The sequence below is a fragment of the Hippopotamus amphibius genome, chromosome 7 (genome assembly GCF_030028045.1).
Source record: "Hippopotamus amphibius kiboko isolate mHipAmp2 chromosome 7, mHipAmp2.hap2, whole genome shotgun sequence".
NCBI lineage: Eukaryota > Metazoa > Chordata > Mammalia > Artiodactyla > Hippopotamidae > Hippopotamus > Hippopotamus amphibius.
Window position 1 is genome coordinate 130,261,052 of NC_080192.1, and position 17,707 is coordinate 130,278,758.

The following is a 17,707-nucleotide window of genomic DNA, read 5'->3' on the forward strand; positions in this document are numbered from 1 at the left end:
CTTGCGCTCTCCCAATTGTGATCTCCCCCAGAAATTCTGATTTAATTGGTCTGCTGAAATAGCTTTTTTTCTCCTAAAGCTCCCCAGGTGATTCAGCCAGGGGTTGCAAACCTCTGGTGCAGGACATTGGCTAGTCAAGTATTGCCTGTGACATACTTTATACTTTTGAAATCACCTTTACATACACTATTCCTACAACAACTCCTAGGTAAGGAAACAAAGGGTAAGGAAGGTTTAAGACCTGCCCAAGTCACAAAACTGGTTAGCACACAGGAGGAGAACCTCCACTCTGTTCCTTTATGCTCCACTGCTGCTGTTTAGCTCTGAAAGGAAGAGGGTGAAGATATATTTGGGGGTAGTGGGAAGTTGAGACTGGGTCTCATGTTCAGAGCAAATGGAAAGGATTATAAAATCATTGTTTTTCATGGTTTGAGAGACCCTCAAACATTTTCAGGTTTAGTAAACCATTCTCTGTTTTAATATACCTCTGGTAACAAAAGAGTAATTCCCAGTGGGGTTGTTTCCCTCTTCATACAGTCCTAACTTTCTTCAAAATGGTGGTCTTGTTCCTAATTCTTATACAGAAGACAAATAACCACTTCGTATTCTACATAACAACTTGTAAAAATACTTAAAGTTGCTACCATGTCTTCTTTAATCTATTTTTTTTAATTGAAGTATGGTTGATTTACAATGTTGTGATAGTTTCTGGTGTACAACAAAGTGATTCAATTTTGCATATATATACATATTTTTTTCATTTTCTTTTCCATTATGGTTTATTACAGGATATTGAATATAGTTCCCTGTGCTATACAGTGGGACCTTGTTGGTTATTTTATATATAGTAGTTTGTATCTGCTAATCCCAATCTCCTAATTTATCCCTCTCCCATCCCCTCTCCCCTTTGGTAACCATAAGTTTGTTTTCTATGTCTGTGAGTCTGTTTTTGTTTTGTAAACAAGTTCATTTGTGTCATATTTTAGATTCCACATGTAAGTAATATCATATGGTGTTTGGTATTTCTGACTTAGTGTGATAATTTCTAGGTCCATCCGTGTTGCTGCAAATGGCATTATTTCATTCTTTTTAATGGCTGAGTAGTATTCCATTGTGTATATATACACCACATCTTCTTTATCCATTCATCTGTCGGTGGACCTTTAGATTGCTTCCATGTCTTGGCTATTGTAAATAGTGCTGCTGTAGACACCAGGGTGCATGTATCTTTTTGAATTATAGTTTTCTCTGGATATATGCCCAGGAGTGGGATTGCTAGATAATATGGCAACTCTATTTTCAATTTTTTAAGGAACCTCCGTATTATTTTCCATAGTGACTGGATTTACATTTCTACTAACAGTGTAGGAGGGTTCCCTTTTCTTCACATCCTCTCCAGCATTTGTTATTTGTAGACTTTTTAATGATGGCCATTCTGACCAGTGTGAGGTAGCACCTCACTGTAGTTTTGATTTGCATTAATAATTACCAATGTTGAACATCTTTTTATGTGCCTGTTGCCCATCTGTATGTCTTCTTTGGAGAAATGTCTATTTAGGTCTTCTGCTCATTTTTTGATTGGGTTGTTTGTTGTTATTGTGTTGTATAAGCTGTTTGTGTATTTTGGAAATTAAGCCCTTGTTGGTCTCATCTTTTGCAAATATTTTCTCCCAGTCCATAGGTTGTCTTTGTTTTGTGTATAGTTTCCTTTGCTGTGCAGAAGCTTGTAAGTTTGACAAACTTATGGTTACGAGAGGGGAAGAGTGGGGTGGGAGGGATAGTTAGAGAGTTTGGGATTAACATGTACACACTGCTATATTTAAAATGGATGGGGACTTCCTTGGTGGTCCAGTGGCTACGCTCCCAATGGAGGGGGCCCGGGTTCAATCATTGGTCAGAGAAGTAGATCCCACATGCTGCAGCTAAAGATCCACCATGCCTCAACGAAGATCCCGAGCGCCGCAACTAAGACCTTGGTGCAGCCAAATAAATTTTTTTTTAAATTAAAAAAAAAACATAAAATAAAATAAAGTGGATAACCAACAAGGACCTCCTGTATAGCACAGGGAACTCTGCTCACTATTATGTAACAACCTAAGTGGGAAAGGAATTTGAAAAAAGAATAGGTACATGTATATGTATAACTGAATCACTTTGCTGTACACTTGAAACTAACACAACATTGTTAATCAACTGTACTCCAATATAAAATAAAAAGTTTTAAAAGCTTATAAGTTTGATTAGGTCCCATTTGTTTATTTTTGCTTTTGTTTCTATTGCCTTGGGAGACTGACCTAAGAAAACATGATACAATTTATTTCAGAGAATGTTTTGCCTATGTTCTTATCTAGGAGTTTTATGGTATCATCTTATATTTAAGTATTTAAGCCATTTTGAGTTTATTTTACATGCAGTTGTCCAGCTTTCCCAACACCACTTGCTGAAGAGACTTTTTTTTCTCCTTTCTATATTCTTGCCTCCTTTATCGAAGATTAATTGACCATAGGTGTGTGTCTATTTCTGGGCTCTCTATTCTGCTCCATTGATCCATATGTCTATTTTTGTGCCAGTACCACGCCATTTTGATTACTGGGGCTTTGTAGTATTGTTTGAAGTCTCAGGGGGTTGGGGGGGTTATGCCTCCAGCTTTGCTCTTTTTCCTCAGGATTGCTTTGGCAGTTCTGGGTCTTTTATGATTCCATATAAATTTTAGGATTATTTATTCTAGTTCTGTGAAAAATGTCATGGGTAATTTGATAGGTATCACATTAAATATGTGGGTTGTTTTGGGTAGAATGGCCATTTTAACAATATTAATTCTTCCAGTCCTAGCGCATGGGATAGCTTTCCATTTCTTTGAGTCATCTTCAGTTTATCAGTGTTTTAGTTCTCAGCATATAATCCTTCACCTCCTTGGTCAGATTTATTCCTAAGTATTTTTGTTTTTTGGTGTGATTTTTTTTAAAAGGATTGTTTTTAAACTTTTCTTCTTTAATCTTAGATTCTTCAGGCTTAATATCTTTAGTTCCTTAATTGCCTCACAGAATATTTCTAGACCTCTCATACCACCTTTTTCTCTGGAGCTGCTTTGTTGTTCCTGTTGAGATGTGCACTCATGACTCAACACGGTCTTATTCCAAGATAGCGATTTAGGTTTATGTTTTTGTCCTTTCCCTTTCTGGATCCTATTTAAATTATCAAAGAAAACATGAAAAAAAATCTGACATAGCTTTAGGAAATCAAAAGGCACAATCAGTGTACCAGAAACTTTGAAGAGTTTCTAGAAATTATGAAGCAATTAGATTGGATTCAACATAGGCATAGGATGGTCATGTTTGATAAATAAATGGACTGATGTATTCAGTAGAACTCTTGAGTAAAAGGGGCTGGAATGCAGGGTGGAATATGGGACTGGTGGCAAATCGAAGGATATCTATGACTCCAGTGCAGTTGGAGCAGTTTTCCACAGAATTTAACCTCAAACTTTATGGATGCAAACAGTACTCTAAGTAGGGTATTTGTTACAGAAATAAGATAAAATGTTAGTTAACTACCAAAAGACAAGTGAGGACCAGCATGTTGATCTGAAGTAACTGGGGGTCACAGACACAAGGGGAGTTTATACTTACTCACAAGCTGTTTCCTGTGGGCATTAACTGGGTGCTCATGAGAAAGAAGAGACCAGAAAGAACCCCCACCTTAGTTGCAGGCACCTGTAAGGGTAAGGGTAGAAGAAAAACCTGTCTACCCCTGGGCGGGGCGGGGGAAGGAAACCTTGTGTCTGAGATTCTATATCAATACCACGCAAAGGTATTACTCCTACTGCTTACTGGGGGAGCAGCAGGAAAGAGCTTCCCAAGACCAATCACAGATAACAGGGAGGAGTTTGGATGCTCCAGGGCAGAGGGACAAGAACAGAGAAATCTGTACCCCTGGGACTCGGGTGCAGGGGTACAGATTCCTAAGACTGAGAGTGGATCAGGATCAGATGGTAGTCACAGCCATCTGGTGGAGGCAGACTCAGAGTCACATAAATTTTAAGGTGCTTCCATCAGTTTAGGAGAGCAACGCCAGGACATTCTCCTTGGGGAAGAAGACTCCAGGGTGAGTTCTGAAAGAGAAATAGTCGTGCTCTCCCACTCGTATACTGTTGGGGTCTAAGGTATTTCTCTTCAGATGTCTGCTTGTTGCTCTCCACTGCCACAAGATCTAGGTGTCCTATTTAGCCATAACTTCACTGTTTTCTAGTGTTCCAGAAGGGTTAGGTGCAAGAGGGACAGGGGCATTTTTGTAAACCCTCACCAGAATTCACTTTGAATCCTCTTGATCCCTTTTTAGCGGAGCTGCCGCCTGGAGGATGTACCAACCAGCCTGTCCACAGTTGCTTTTAGGAGAAATAAAGATGTGTCATGTCCAAGAATGGTCAGGGTAGAATCCTAAAATTTTACATTAAGACTTACATACCCCTGTGACACACCCCCACCCCAACCCCTTTATTCCTAATCATTAGCCAGGAAACAGCTAAGAGGCGATGATGATCCCTTTCTTAGGGACAGCATATTCAGTGGCCACACTATCTTACTTTAAGGAGTACGAACCAGGAGGAGGTTATGGAAGTGGAGTCAGACATCATCATCAGTGCATTGTTGAACAGCTTTGCTGATAAATGATTCATTAGCAGCAGAGTACAGATAGTCCAGAAAGCTAAAAACATGACACAGATTAGTTTCAGGGCCACAATAGTGTGGACATAGTGGTAACCTGAAAAAGTGTCAACAGTTTGAGAAACCACCAGTAGCCCTAGAGGGAGCTCAAAAGTTCAATGTAGTCCACCTGTCAAGAGCCAAAAGAGGGCGATGCCCTGTGCAGTGCGACCTCCCAAACAGGAATCATTAAGTCTGGCATGCAATGGTATCCTCTGCATCAGAAGCATGGAGTTAACCAGAAGCTTGATTTCAGCCTAAATTAGAGAATGGGCCCTTGCCATCGGTAGCTACATAAGTGACCCAGACCATTCAATTAGCAATTAAAGTTTGTTTTCAGTTTGCAGCCCCAAAGAGGGTACCTTTAATCTGTCAGTTGTAATTTTCCAAGTGGCAAACCAAACAGCTGGGCCATTGGCAACAGCCCGAGAATCTGAGTTCTGCCCACTGAAGAGAATGACCATGTCTCCTTCTGGTTCTCCATAGCTCTGAGGCTGAACAGTCATGGCAGCCCAGTGGACACCGTCAGCTTCAGCTTCTATGAACCATTAGTGAACCAGGCTGAGGCTTTTCAGGGAAAACCTCATTGATCCAGTAGCTTTGCTTCAGACAGTGGAGTAAGAATAAAGTTTCCCATTAGAGTATTAGCTGCCACTTTTTCATGTAAAGCCAAAATGCCTTTGGGGCCAGGCTCTCTTGTATTCTTGAATATACCATTTCCATTTGACAAACAAGGCTTTTGGAGGTCCTTCTCATCTTGTTAGTTGTGGAATTTAAGTTTGACCTACTCCCAAATGGGACTGTCAGGCGAGAGTCACTAGGCCTGTATAGATCAAGAGTTCAGACCAAGTGGAGGCTATTTCCCTTTGCCAAAGGCTCCAATTGGCAGAATCCTCAGTAACAAAGATTTGTGCTGTTTCCAGTACCCAGAATCTAATTTTGTTGGGGTTTACCAGCTAGCCCTGATGGTGGAGGTAATTAGCAAGTAGTCGTATATCAGTATTTATGTGTTTTGACAAATGTACTCTAGTTATGTAAGTTGTTAACATAGTGAAAATTGGGTGAAGGATATACAGGAACTCTGTACTATCTTTGCAACTTTCCTGTATATCTAGAAGTATTTCAAATAGGAAGGTTACTTTAAAAAGTACCAGATGGCACTTCATAACTTTCAGGGTAAATGTCAGATGGGGGTGGTATTTAAGACCCTTTCAAGTTAATTTTTCCTACCTACTTCTTAACCACTTTCCCGCACTCATGTGGTTCTTTAGCTATTAGTCTACTCAGTGCAGTTGCAGTGTCTTGGACATGCCTTGACTTCTCATGCTGTGCCCTTTTCATGTGAAATGCCCTTATCCCAGCTCTTCACATGGCAAACTTCAAGCCAAGCTTCAAGGCTCTGCCTCGGTCTCACCTTTTCTGCTAGCTCATCATCGACACTTCTAATTCAGTGTCAGCACAGCTTTTTTGTATGTATTTCTGCTTAGGGTGCTTCACAGGTTAACATTGTAAATGCTGGTAGTTGTTTTCTAGAGTAAGAGTTCCTTGAGGATGGGAATAATACTTTATTCATTTTTTTATTTCCAGTGTTTAGCTTGTTGCCCACTTCCAGTGAGTGGTACACAGCAGTTGTTCAAGTAGATGTTAATTGGGTGAAGGAGTAAAAAGCCTCAGGGCCATGCTATGATTATGACAGAGCTTTCCTCTTTATGTCACTCCAGTATTAAGTATTGTCATTAAATGGACATTTGTGATTCATGTTTACATTTTGGAATTGTATTTAAGTATTCTAGTATATACACTATAAAATCTTTGTCTTTCGTTTATGTTTTAGGAGGGCCAAACATGTGGGCTATTACCTCTGAAGAACGGACTAAGCATGACAAGCAGTTTGATAACCTCAAACCCTCAGGAGGTTACATAACAGGTTTGTGTTTATATTTTATTTGTGAATTATGCTCCTTTTCATGTAATATCTTATAATTAGTTTTAATTTGACTGCCATCAATTTGTATTATTTAATTATAAAATTCATATCATTCAGAATTCTAGAATTTTTTTTAAATGTGGCTTTCTTATTTTACCTGGAACCATCTTAATTTATTGTCTCTGGATTTGACATATGGAAGATCTTTTCCTGATCCTAAATGATAGCTAAGAATTTCAGTTTAATTGCCTAGTTTCACATTTTAATCTTATATCTGGAAAGTTTTCACTTTATTTCTCTAGGTAGTAGAAACTTGGTTTTCCCTAAGCAAATTTATTAATGTCTTCTTTTTTTTTCTTTTTTTTAAAATAAATTTATTTATTTTATTGGCTGTGTTGGGTCTTTTTTGCTGTGTGCGGGCTTTCTTTAGTTGCGGTGAGTGGGGGCTCCTCTTCGTTGTGGTACGTGGGCTCCACTTCGTTGTGGTACGTGGGCTCCTCTTCGTTGTGGTACGTGGGCTCCTCATTGCCGTGGCTTCTCTTGTTGCAGAGCATGGGCTCTAGGCGCGTGGGCTTCAGTAGTTGCAGCACATGGGCTCAATAGTTGTGGCTCACGGACTCTAAAGCGCAGGCTCAATAGTTGTGGCGCACGGGCTTAGTTGCTCCGCGGCATGTGGGATCTTCCTGGAGCAGGGATCGAACCCGTGTCCCCTGCATTGGCAGGCGGACTCTTAACCACTGCGCCACCTAGGAAGCCCTCTTAATGTCTTCTTAATATGTTGTGCCAGTTACTAGTATAATGATCAGTATTACTAAAACCTAGTAGAAGTATATATATATCAGATGACTTTTCTTGAAAATAATCTAGAATTTTTTTCCCTAGAATCTGTTTTCCTAACACTTAGCTCTCTGTCTTTGAGAGGCTTTATAAGCATTGATTATTGATTCTAGCCCTTGTTTTGCAAGAAGTCCTCCAGAACCAAAAGAGAATTAATTTAGGTGTGTCTTTCACATTTTTTTCTATAAGTGAAACTTTCTTTTCTGTGCCAAAGCACCTTAGGGCTGTATTTATAGTAGTAGTGAGTATAATGGCTGGACTGTATTTCAGGTACTATACTAAATGCACTATCTCCTTTAACCTTCACAACAAGCCTGTAAGGTTGCCCTGTCATCTGTATTTAAAGATCATAGAACTGAGACTTTGAGGTGTTGTGGTGTTCTGTAACTTGCCTAAGGTCACAGAGATGGTTAGTGGTTGTCTGGGCTTGGAAACCTTTCAGTCTGACTTTAGAATCCATCCTCTTAAACGTTATAGTTTAATGTTATTTGCACTTCTGTAATAGTAACTACCTTACCTGGTATCCGGGTTGGGATTTGATTACCCTACCTACAAGGTAATAACTTGGTCTGTTATTATTTCATGGATGCTGGCAGAAGACCCGGAATTCCTGAGTCAGAGACAAAGACACTCTTTCTAATGGCACAACTGGCAGCATGAGCATCAACATGTATCTGTCCGTTTCCCTCGTCCCCTGAGTCACATAGGGGCCACACAGAGAGCCCAGAAGGATGCTGCACGTGCAGTGGTTGTGTTACAGAAGATGAACACTGGGCTTCAGGGAACCCCCTCATTTTCAGCAAGCAGTAAGCAAGCGTGTTCTTTGTCCCAGAGGGGAACGTTACCGCATCCCTCAAGATTTCTCACTGCAAACCCAATTCTGAGAAATGATCCAGGTAGAGAGCAATTAGGATCTTATATTCCTGGCATACATTGCAGGACATATGGGATTGTCAGATACCCATGAGGAGTATCTTTCCCAAACCGGGTATTTTTCTTAATTAGAACTCTTCTAGGCAATAGTGTTTTTAACTATAAATTTTATTAGATAGGACTATTATGAAATAAGACCCTAATTATGTGGAAAAACTAACATGGATAATATACTCTTTCATCACTGATTAATGCATATAATGTCAGTTGTGACATTTTTTTTTTAAAACCTCTGTCTTATTAAAGTAATATAAATAATTTTTTAAAATAATTGGAATTAAAATAAATCAATAGCATTGTTATTATTGGCCATTATTATTCAGAGGCATCAGAGTAATTCCGTTTACTAATACGCTGTTTGATATTTTTGTTTTTATTGTCTTTAGGTGATCAAGCACGTACCTTTTTCTTACAGTCAGGCCTGCCAGCTCCTGTTTTAGCTGAAATATGGTAAAATGTCCTCTTTTGTAGATGAACTGAACTTTCTGATAAGTCTGACTTTGTTCTGTTTTTAGTACTTAGTGTTAACATAAAGTTGTTTTTACTTGTAGTCTGTTGTTAATAAGTAAGAACATTTCTTCAGCTTTTTAGAAAATAAATTTTATTGAGTAAATGACTAAAAATCGATTGGATTTTCATTCTATAGGACGAATTTCTAATTTCCTTAGAATTTCTAAGGAAAGGAGGTCTCTAAGTGTTTTTCTATGGAAAAAAACCCACTGCTTTACAATTTGGCAAGAGTCTTGATCTTCATTCTGTTAATTTGTAGTTGTTTCATTGATTTCATCATCTATAAACCGCAGATTAGCCCACCATTCCCTTGTTCTTACCTTAAAAAGTTGTTCTTTATAATATCTAAGGTTTTGGTTTTTTAATGTATTTACAATAAGCACCACCCTCTATTCCATTCTTCTTTCCATTCAGAATATTCCTATGCCTGGCAAAATGCCAGGCACATAGCAAGCATTCAGTAAATATTTGAACAAATGAATAAATTGTTTAGAATTATACTCTTGTATAATTTCTTTCTATCTGCACTGGTGGAATGCATCCCAAAGGTATCCAGATTCTGTACAGACTGATACTATTTAATTAGATACTATCTTTGGTCAGTATTTATTAATGTATAGGTTTTAGCTTTTTGTTATACGCATACACACACACATTTAATTAAGTGATGATCTACATGTAAATGCTATGTCATTGTTTCTGTTTTATCATCCTCCTCGAAAGTAATGTTGACGCTGCATAACAGTCTATCAGTCTCTAAACTAAGTACCAGATGCATTGGTTTGATCTGCTGTCAGGTTCTGTGGGGAGGGCCCTGTTCCATCCTGAATAAAAGACTCTGAGCTCTTAAAATCAGGGGGGTGCAATACATCAGAAAACCCCCCAAAAAAACAAAAAACAATCTGCTAACCTCATTGTCCTTTTAGGGCTTTATCAGACCTGAACAAGGATGGGAAGATGGATCAACAAGAATTCTCCATAGCTATGAAACTTATCAAACTAAAGCTTCAAGGCCAGCAGTTGCCTGTGGTTCTTCCTGCTGTTATGAAGCAACCTCCTATGTTCTCTCCATTAATTTCTGCTCGTTTTGGTATGTGTTTATTAATTTAATTAGATGCACTTGATAATTAAACTTGATTCCTAGGCATAATATTTGAGAATCAGAAACGGATTTGTTGGCATGAGATGACAGGCCCCAGATTCCAAGTTAAGTTTCATGTCTGAGATTAGAAATGTTAAGTTCGCTGTCACAGCTAGGGAGTCCATGTGTCCCAGTTTTCCAGGGACAGTTGTGATTTATGCCGGTTGTCTTGACATCTAGTCTGGTTAGTGTTCCCTTTCATAATTCCCAGTTGAGTGATAAATTATATGATCCTGCTAGTTCTAGCTGATCCTAAATACTGTTCTTAATTAGTTTCCTCTGTACTCTGTATGCATGACAAGAAATGTGAACAATTTAAACTCAAAATAGTTTAACTGGGGGGGGTAATTTAAAATTATACATAAGTAGAAATTAATTTAAAGGTTAATTAGCCAGCTAAATTTAGGGCTAAAAGTTGGAGACTTCATGCTGATTAATTTACATATTCATTAGTGATAACCAGTTTTCCATTAATTTCGATTAGCCATTTTCTTATTAATTATTTGTGAGAAGCACTCATTGGAATGGAACATTTAATTGGATATCTCTATGTATCTGGAACATGTTCTTCCACTTCGGATATTAGATCTTAAAATACTAAATTCTTTCAGTATCGCAGTGAATTCTACAGATAATATAAAATCATTGTGTAACCATATTTATGTAGTGTACTTTGTATTCCACAGTTAGTAAACAAGTGAGTCATCACTTTGTTCCTTTTAAAGAATTGTCCTTGAATCCATATGTATTGTGTTACGTATAAGAAAAGTGAAACGTGGCATGCTTACTTCTTGCACATAATACGTGTGCATAAATGGGTCTCTGAAAGTACATAGTATTTAGAACATCCTTTGCGGAAGAGAGGAGCGTTGGGGAGTGAGTGAGAGAGAGAGCGTGTGTGTGTGCGCGCGCGCATGCGCTAGCTCAACAGCATTGTATTTATTATCCCTGCACAAAACCCCACATTTGATCAGGTAATACATTCTCTCATTGAGGATATTATTATTTAGTTGGAAAATCCTTCTTAGTTTTATTCATGATACTAGAGGAGAATTTTTAACTTCTTAGTAGGCATTTCCTTAGTTCACACCGGTCAGAATATTGATATTAAAACCAGTAGTTTACCTCCTGCACTGCTGGGTCCAAGCTGCTTTAGTGAAGTTTTCAAAACTAGTGTGTCCATAGTATTTCTGTAACATAGTGGCTGCTCACTGTACTGTAAACTTGTTTTCTGTCATGTGTTTTATAATTGGTTTACCAGCACTGGAAACTGTGTTCTGTTTTGTCCTTAGGAATGGGAAGCATGCCCAATCTGTCCATTCCTCAGTCATTGCCTCCAGTTGCACCCATAGCAACACCCTTGTCCTCTGCGACTTCAGGGACCACCCTTCCTCCCTTAATGATGCCTGCTCCCCTAGTGCCTTCTGTTAGCACTTCATCATTACCAAATGGAACCGCCAGTCTCATTCAGCCTTTATCCATTCCTTATTCTGCTTCAAGTAAGTGCTTAGTATCTATAATGACTCAGTATTTTATATGAAGAAACTGTTATATTTTCATCCCAGTAGATACAGATTTCCTTCATACTTTGTGAAATTGCTTAGTGTGAACCTTTTTCTTTTTTCTTTTTTTTTTAGCATTGCCTCATACATCATCTTACAGTCTGATGATGGGAGGATTTGGTGGTGCTAGTATACAGAAAGCCCAGTCTCTGATTGATTTAGGATCTAGTAGGTATGAATACTTAAAAGTTCCAACATTTTAGGCTTTTAATAAGGAATATTTAACCAATGACTTTTTTTTCAAAGCTCTGAGCTTATGCAGGTTTTACTTTATGTAAATATTTAAGGTAAATTTACTATTTGTAATTCACATAAAATAATTTTATTTTTAGAATTATTAACTGTCTCTGGTATTTTACTTTTGAAAAATATGTTTTATGTAAACTAAAAATAGTCTGCTATATTTTTAATCAGTCAGTTGTTTGCCCAAAGCTGCATATTTTTCCTTTCAAAAAATATTTCTCAAAACATCTCATAATCATTGTACATTATTTCTTGAGCAAAAACTGCTAATTGAGTATCCTTTGAATTTCAGAAGGCACAAAAGCATCAATGTTCATTCATCACCCCTCATATAAATCACAGTAATACTCTTTAAAGCAATGACCCAGAAGAACAATGTCTGTACCCTTGTTTAAACACTCACTGTTTGTGTAACCTTGTTTTTCTCAACATCACTGAGTGGTAGTTTGTCCATCTGAAGGATGGAGACAGTAATACCTTTTAAGTTTGTCATGAGGATTAGAAATAATATTTGTAAAGGCCCTCGCACAATGTGGGGTCTGGCGCATAGTAGGTTCCTGATATATGGTAGTTCTATACTTCATATGGTACTTGCTTTCCTAAGAATAAGGATAATTGATTAAATTTTTTTCAATATCAGATACAAAAGCAATTACTTTTACAGAAGGTATGATTCTTATTGTCTCTGACTTGTAAAGTTTAAATGTATTTTATTTAGTAACAAAAGTTTTAAATAAATTTTGTTACAGCTCAACTTCCTCAACTGCTTCCCTCCCAGGGAACTCACCCAAGACTGGGACCTCAGAGTGGGCAGTTCCTCAGCCTTCAAGATTAAAATATCGGCAAAAGTTTAATAGTCTTGACAAAAGCATGAGTGGATACCTCTCAGGTAAGCAGCATACAGTGCCTAAGAATGTGAGAGAGTAGCATAGACATATATACACTACCAACTGTAAAATAGGTAGCTAGTGGGAAGTTGCCGTATAACACAGGGAGGTCAACTCGATGATGGGTGATGCCGTAGAGGGCCAGGACAGGGAGGGTGGGAGGGTGGGAGGGAGTCGTGGGAGGGAGGGGATATGGGGATATATGTATAAATACAGCTGATTCACTTTGGTGTACCTGAAAAGCTGGTAGAAGAGTGTAAAGCAATTATTTCCCAATAAAGAGCTTGGAAAAAAAAAAAAGAATGTGAGAGAGTTATGATTTTATATGGACTTCTATTGAAGAATTTTTGTTTAAAGTTGTATTCTGTAGCTCATTTAAAAATTTAACATCCAAAAAATTTATCAGGCATTTGATAAATACAAATAATGTTTGTCATGTAAGAGTTCAAAGTTCTTATAATCAAGTTGAGCACACAGCTATACACCCAACTTTCTGGAAAGAAGACCTCTCTCTTGAGAATGTCTGACCTCATCCTGCAATGCAGTGAATGGAGAACCTCATGTGATAAGAGAGTGTGGCACTAAGTCCCAGCTCGGTTTCCCTGAGTGTCTCCTTCCTCATTGGGTCTTTCTCTCCTTGTCCTTCTGAAAACCTCATGTGAGCATTGGTCATCTTTTAATGCTCCAACCCAAATGTAGCCATAGAACCTGACCTGTGATCCCCATAGGACATTTGAATCCATGCTGGAACAAACATCCAAACTTCACTAATTGAAGATAGTGAAGGGGACATAGAGAGTAATAAGCAAGTAGAATTCCCATCTTCTAACTCTCCCCTCTCTCTTCACTCAGCAACGAATTATAGTTTAGACAGAATAAAATAAATATTTAAAAATAATAGAGCTTTAAAGTGCTAGGGAACATAGACTAGGAGATATTAATACTGAAGAAATCAGATAAAACATCTTACAGGAAGAGAGCGTTGAAGCCCTGACATGAAGGAAAAAGTTAAGATTTGGACAGATAGAGATTGAAGGTGAGGGCATTTGAGGGTGATGAGGAAGAAATCTAGGAGCAAAAAGTACATAAATGTTTGGAGAATGGAAAGCAGTCTATGAAATAGGAGTATGGGGTCTCTAGTTGTGCAGCAGGGCAAGGGAGCAATAAAACTTCTGGAATTGATTGGACAAGCTAATATGCAGTATGCAATATTTTCCTTAAAGATACAGACCTATGTGATAAAAGCTTTTTTAAAAACAAAAATCAACACTGGAACTTCCTTGGTGGCCCAGTGGCTAAGACTCTGTGCTCCCAATGCAGGGGGCCCAGGTTCTGTCCCTGGTCCAGACACTAGATCCCACATGCTGCAGCTAAGACCTGGCGCAGCCAAATAAATAAATAAATAAATAAATAATTTTTTTTAAAGATTAGAATTACACACAAAATTCAGGATAGTAGTTGCCTTTTCTGGGAGAGGCGTGGAGATAAAATCAGGGAACACAGATATCTTCAAAGCATTTAGTAATTATCTAGTTCCTAAGTTGTGTAGTAGGTTAATTGACTTTTATTAGTGTACTTCATAACTTACAAATACACTATATTTTATATGTATCAAATATTATATAGCAACTCTAAATTTCTGTAACTTTATTAAATTATGTGAAACTATACTATATTTTTAAATAATCCTTTTTTTTACATTTTAACATCTCTGAAATTGGGATGTGTATTACCATCAGTGGTGTCTTAGCATTGTGTCATGTGGGGTTTTTTTGGCAGTGTTTTTTTCTTCTTAGTGTTACATAAAATAATGTGTCTTACAATCGATGGCATCTTAGATTCTGTGAAATATGGTATTCAAACTGTAATATTTAAGATTAACATAAAGTCAGACAATTCTCATACTTGAAAAAATGAACTTCTTTGAGCCCTACATTTTGCATTAAAGAAGTTTCTTTTTTCAAATTAACAAAGGTGAACTGAAAAGACACATACAGAAGTGTTCATGGCAGCTTCCTTCACAACATGCGAAAAAGAAACAGCTTAAATGTTCATCAACAGGAGAATAGATACATTATGGTGTATTTCTATAGCAGAATCCCTTACAGCAATAAAAATGAATGAACTTCTGAAACATGCCGCAACATGGCTCACTTCATAGATGTTGTATGAGTCAAAGAAGTCTGGCACAAAAGATCTATAATATTTAGTGCATTTATATGAAGTTGAAGAATAAGAAGCTGAATTGATGGTGATAAAAATCAGAATAGTGTAGTTACTCTGTTGGGAAAGGGACCATGTTAGAACCTTCTGGAGTGCTTGAAACATTCTGTGTCTTGATGTGGGTATTGGTTGCATGTGTGCATACTTATATAAAAATCCATTGTCAGCGCCCTTAAGATTAGTACCCTTTGTATACGTACTGCAAGCACAGGCTATAAACAAAGGTGGGTTTGTGTTGTGTTATGAAGAGCAGTGGGGAGCCAACTGTGAGGAAATGTTCCCTTAATGTTACTTTATTTGTATGTGACACATTGCATGAAGGTTGTGTATTGTGTTGTTTTCAGAAAATGTTATTATTCTTAGACTTACAAAAGTGAAGCTATGTATCTGTAGTTAAGGGAAGGATTAATTTTCTTTGAAAAAAGAAGTTGTTTTTGGTGTCCTGAAACTGAGCATGAGCGCCAAGTATATGAGGACAGGGCTGACCTAGACTTAACTGTATGCTTTTGTTCAGTGAATATAGCAGTTAGCGGTCTAATTTTTCCCTTTGCTCTTCCTCTTCTCTTCCCTATAAATCCTCAGTCATGATTTATTTAGATTAATTCATTGACTCAAATATTTCCTAAGTCACATACATCTTCTGGGCACTCAGTGCGGCACTGAAATGCAGAGAGAAGGAAGACATGGCCAATATCTTTGAAGAGCCCGTAGTATAGGTCATATAATCACAGTAATTGAATAGTGGTTTAAAAGTGCTGTGATTAATATAGATGAGAAAGTGACTAATGCTGAGGATGTAAGAGAGCGTTTCACAGAATAGATCCCATTTGAACTGGATCTTAGAGGATAAATAGACTACCAGGTAGAGAGTTGAGGGACTAGCATTTTAGGCACAGGAAATAGGATATCCAAAGGATTGGCAGACCAGCAGTGTGCGTGCTCAAATGAGCTTTTCTTAGTGCAGTGCTCTGCTGCCTCTTTTTGGCCTCTGTATTACTCAGACTGCCTGCACACATTTTAGCCTTCCACCATTGTACTTTTAACCATTGCATTCCTTCCCTTCCTCCTTTTGTTTGCTCTGTCGCCTAGTGCTGGGCGTCTGCTTTGTTATCTTTGTCCAAGAGCTGAAACTTTAGTTATAGAGCCTTTCTTCAGGTTTGAAATAGCCTTCCATATCTTAATTGGAAGAATCCTCCATTTAACATAAAAACCTCCCCAAATCTCACTTCCTATATGAATCTATTGAAGAGTATTAATTGAGTGAGGCTATGAGCTATTTCCAGTGTGTTTCCCCTATGTGATTTCTATTAAATGGCCAGATAAAAAAAGAATGGAAAAGATTTTAAAGTTATGTAATATAAACATTTGCTTGCTTGTTATAATATATGGTATATTTGAGTTTGTTCCATATAGAATATGTAGCTTTGATTATCCAGATCCCTGTGTTCAAAGCTCTGTGAAGCATTGGATTTAACAGCGTCTGTGCTGGCTTCATAGTGCAAGTTGTTGCTGAGGAAGAGCTGGCTGTTGTATCTCTTCTGTGCAGAGTTGTTTGGATGGGCCTTGACTCTTCTGGCACTTGTGGCTTAGGCACCTGGGAGTGGGAGGTGTCACACCTGCTTTACTGACTCGGAGACCTTCCCTAGAGAAGCTTCAGGATTCATCATGGTCAGAAAGTCACAGACAAGCTCACCAGGGGTGAATGCTCCTCTGAAGCAGAGAGGGGGTTTGTTCTGGAAGATCATTGAAGATCAGCAGCCTGTTACAGAAACATATTTTTGTTTTCTCACACTGAAGGAGAGAAAAGAAGTTGAACAGTTTACCATACATAGTAAGCATTCAATGAATGTTAGCTATTTTTACTGTCAGATGCTATCACATAAGTAAGCCCCCATTGCACCTTAGATAGAGGATAATTTTGGGTTACAATTTTCTTCATTACTTATCAAATATTTATTAAGCATCTTTGTACTAGGCATGGGGTATACATTAGTGCATAAAGCAGTCAAGGCTTTTGTCTTCATAGAACTTAGCATAATAGGGGAAACAGACACAGGTAAACAAGCAAATAAATGTTACATTACAAAGTATGATATGAGATACAAAGGATACAAGCAGGAAATATATTGAATGGTAGGATGGACAGAGAAGGGCTTTCTGAGAAGGTGATATTAGATTTCGAATTCACAGGTGAGAAGGACCCAGACATGCAATGATGTAGAACTGTAGGACTTGATGTTGGACATGGGTGCACAGGAGAGGGAGGGTTCAGGGGAGACTTTCTGATTTCTGGCTTGAACCACTGGGTGGACTGTGATGCCACTCATAGGGAAGGGAAGACTGAGGAAGAATGATTTGGGTAAAGATTAGGAAGAGGGGCCTGGATGGTGATTGAAAGAGTAGTTTTATATGTGTTTGGTTTGATATGCTTGTGACATACATACATTGGTTTTTCAATTGGATATAGAAGTCTAAACTTAGAGGAGAGGTTTGGGCTGTGGATGTACTTTCGGGAATCCTCAGCCTGTAGGTTCTGTCTAAAGTCATAGAAATGGATATGAATGCACAGCGAGAAGAGAGTGCCCAGGACAGATCCTTGAAGAATGCCAACATTTACAGGTCATTTGGAAAAGGAAGAGTAGAGACAAAGGAATGATCAGAAAGATGGGAGAAAATCTGTAAATCCTCAGGAAGCTATGCTTTGAGAGCTCGGTCTCTAATACTGTGTGCCGCTGGCTTAG

General features: G+C 38.1%; 1 protein-coding gene across 9 annotated transcripts in view; it reads left to right on the forward strand.

Annotated features, from left to right (window-relative positions):
• Positions 1–17,707, forward strand: part of ITSN2 (intersectin 2) — a 137,385-nt gene that overhangs the window by 36,032 nt on the left and 83,646 nt on the right. For 7 of the 9 annotated variants that reach the window (XM_057740417.1, XM_057740419.1, XM_057740416.1 and 4 more), the window contains 6 exons: positions 6,538–6,630; positions 8,787–8,850; positions 9,837–10,000; positions 11,344–11,550; positions 11,689–11,785; positions 12,606–12,745. In XM_057740417.1, coding sequence (XP_057596400.1) covers positions 6,549–6,630; positions 8,787–8,850; positions 9,837–10,000; positions 11,344–11,550; positions 11,689–11,785; positions 12,606–12,745 — 754 coding nt within the window. In that variant the 5' untranslated portion in view covers positions 6,538–6,548. Of the gene's footprint in view, positions 1–6,537; positions 6,631–8,063; positions 8,274–8,786; positions 8,851–9,836; positions 10,001–11,343; positions 11,551–11,688; positions 11,786–12,605; positions 12,746–17,707 lie in introns of those variants that run through there. The other 2 variants (XM_057740420.1, XM_057740422.1) reach the window with 2 other exon arrangements.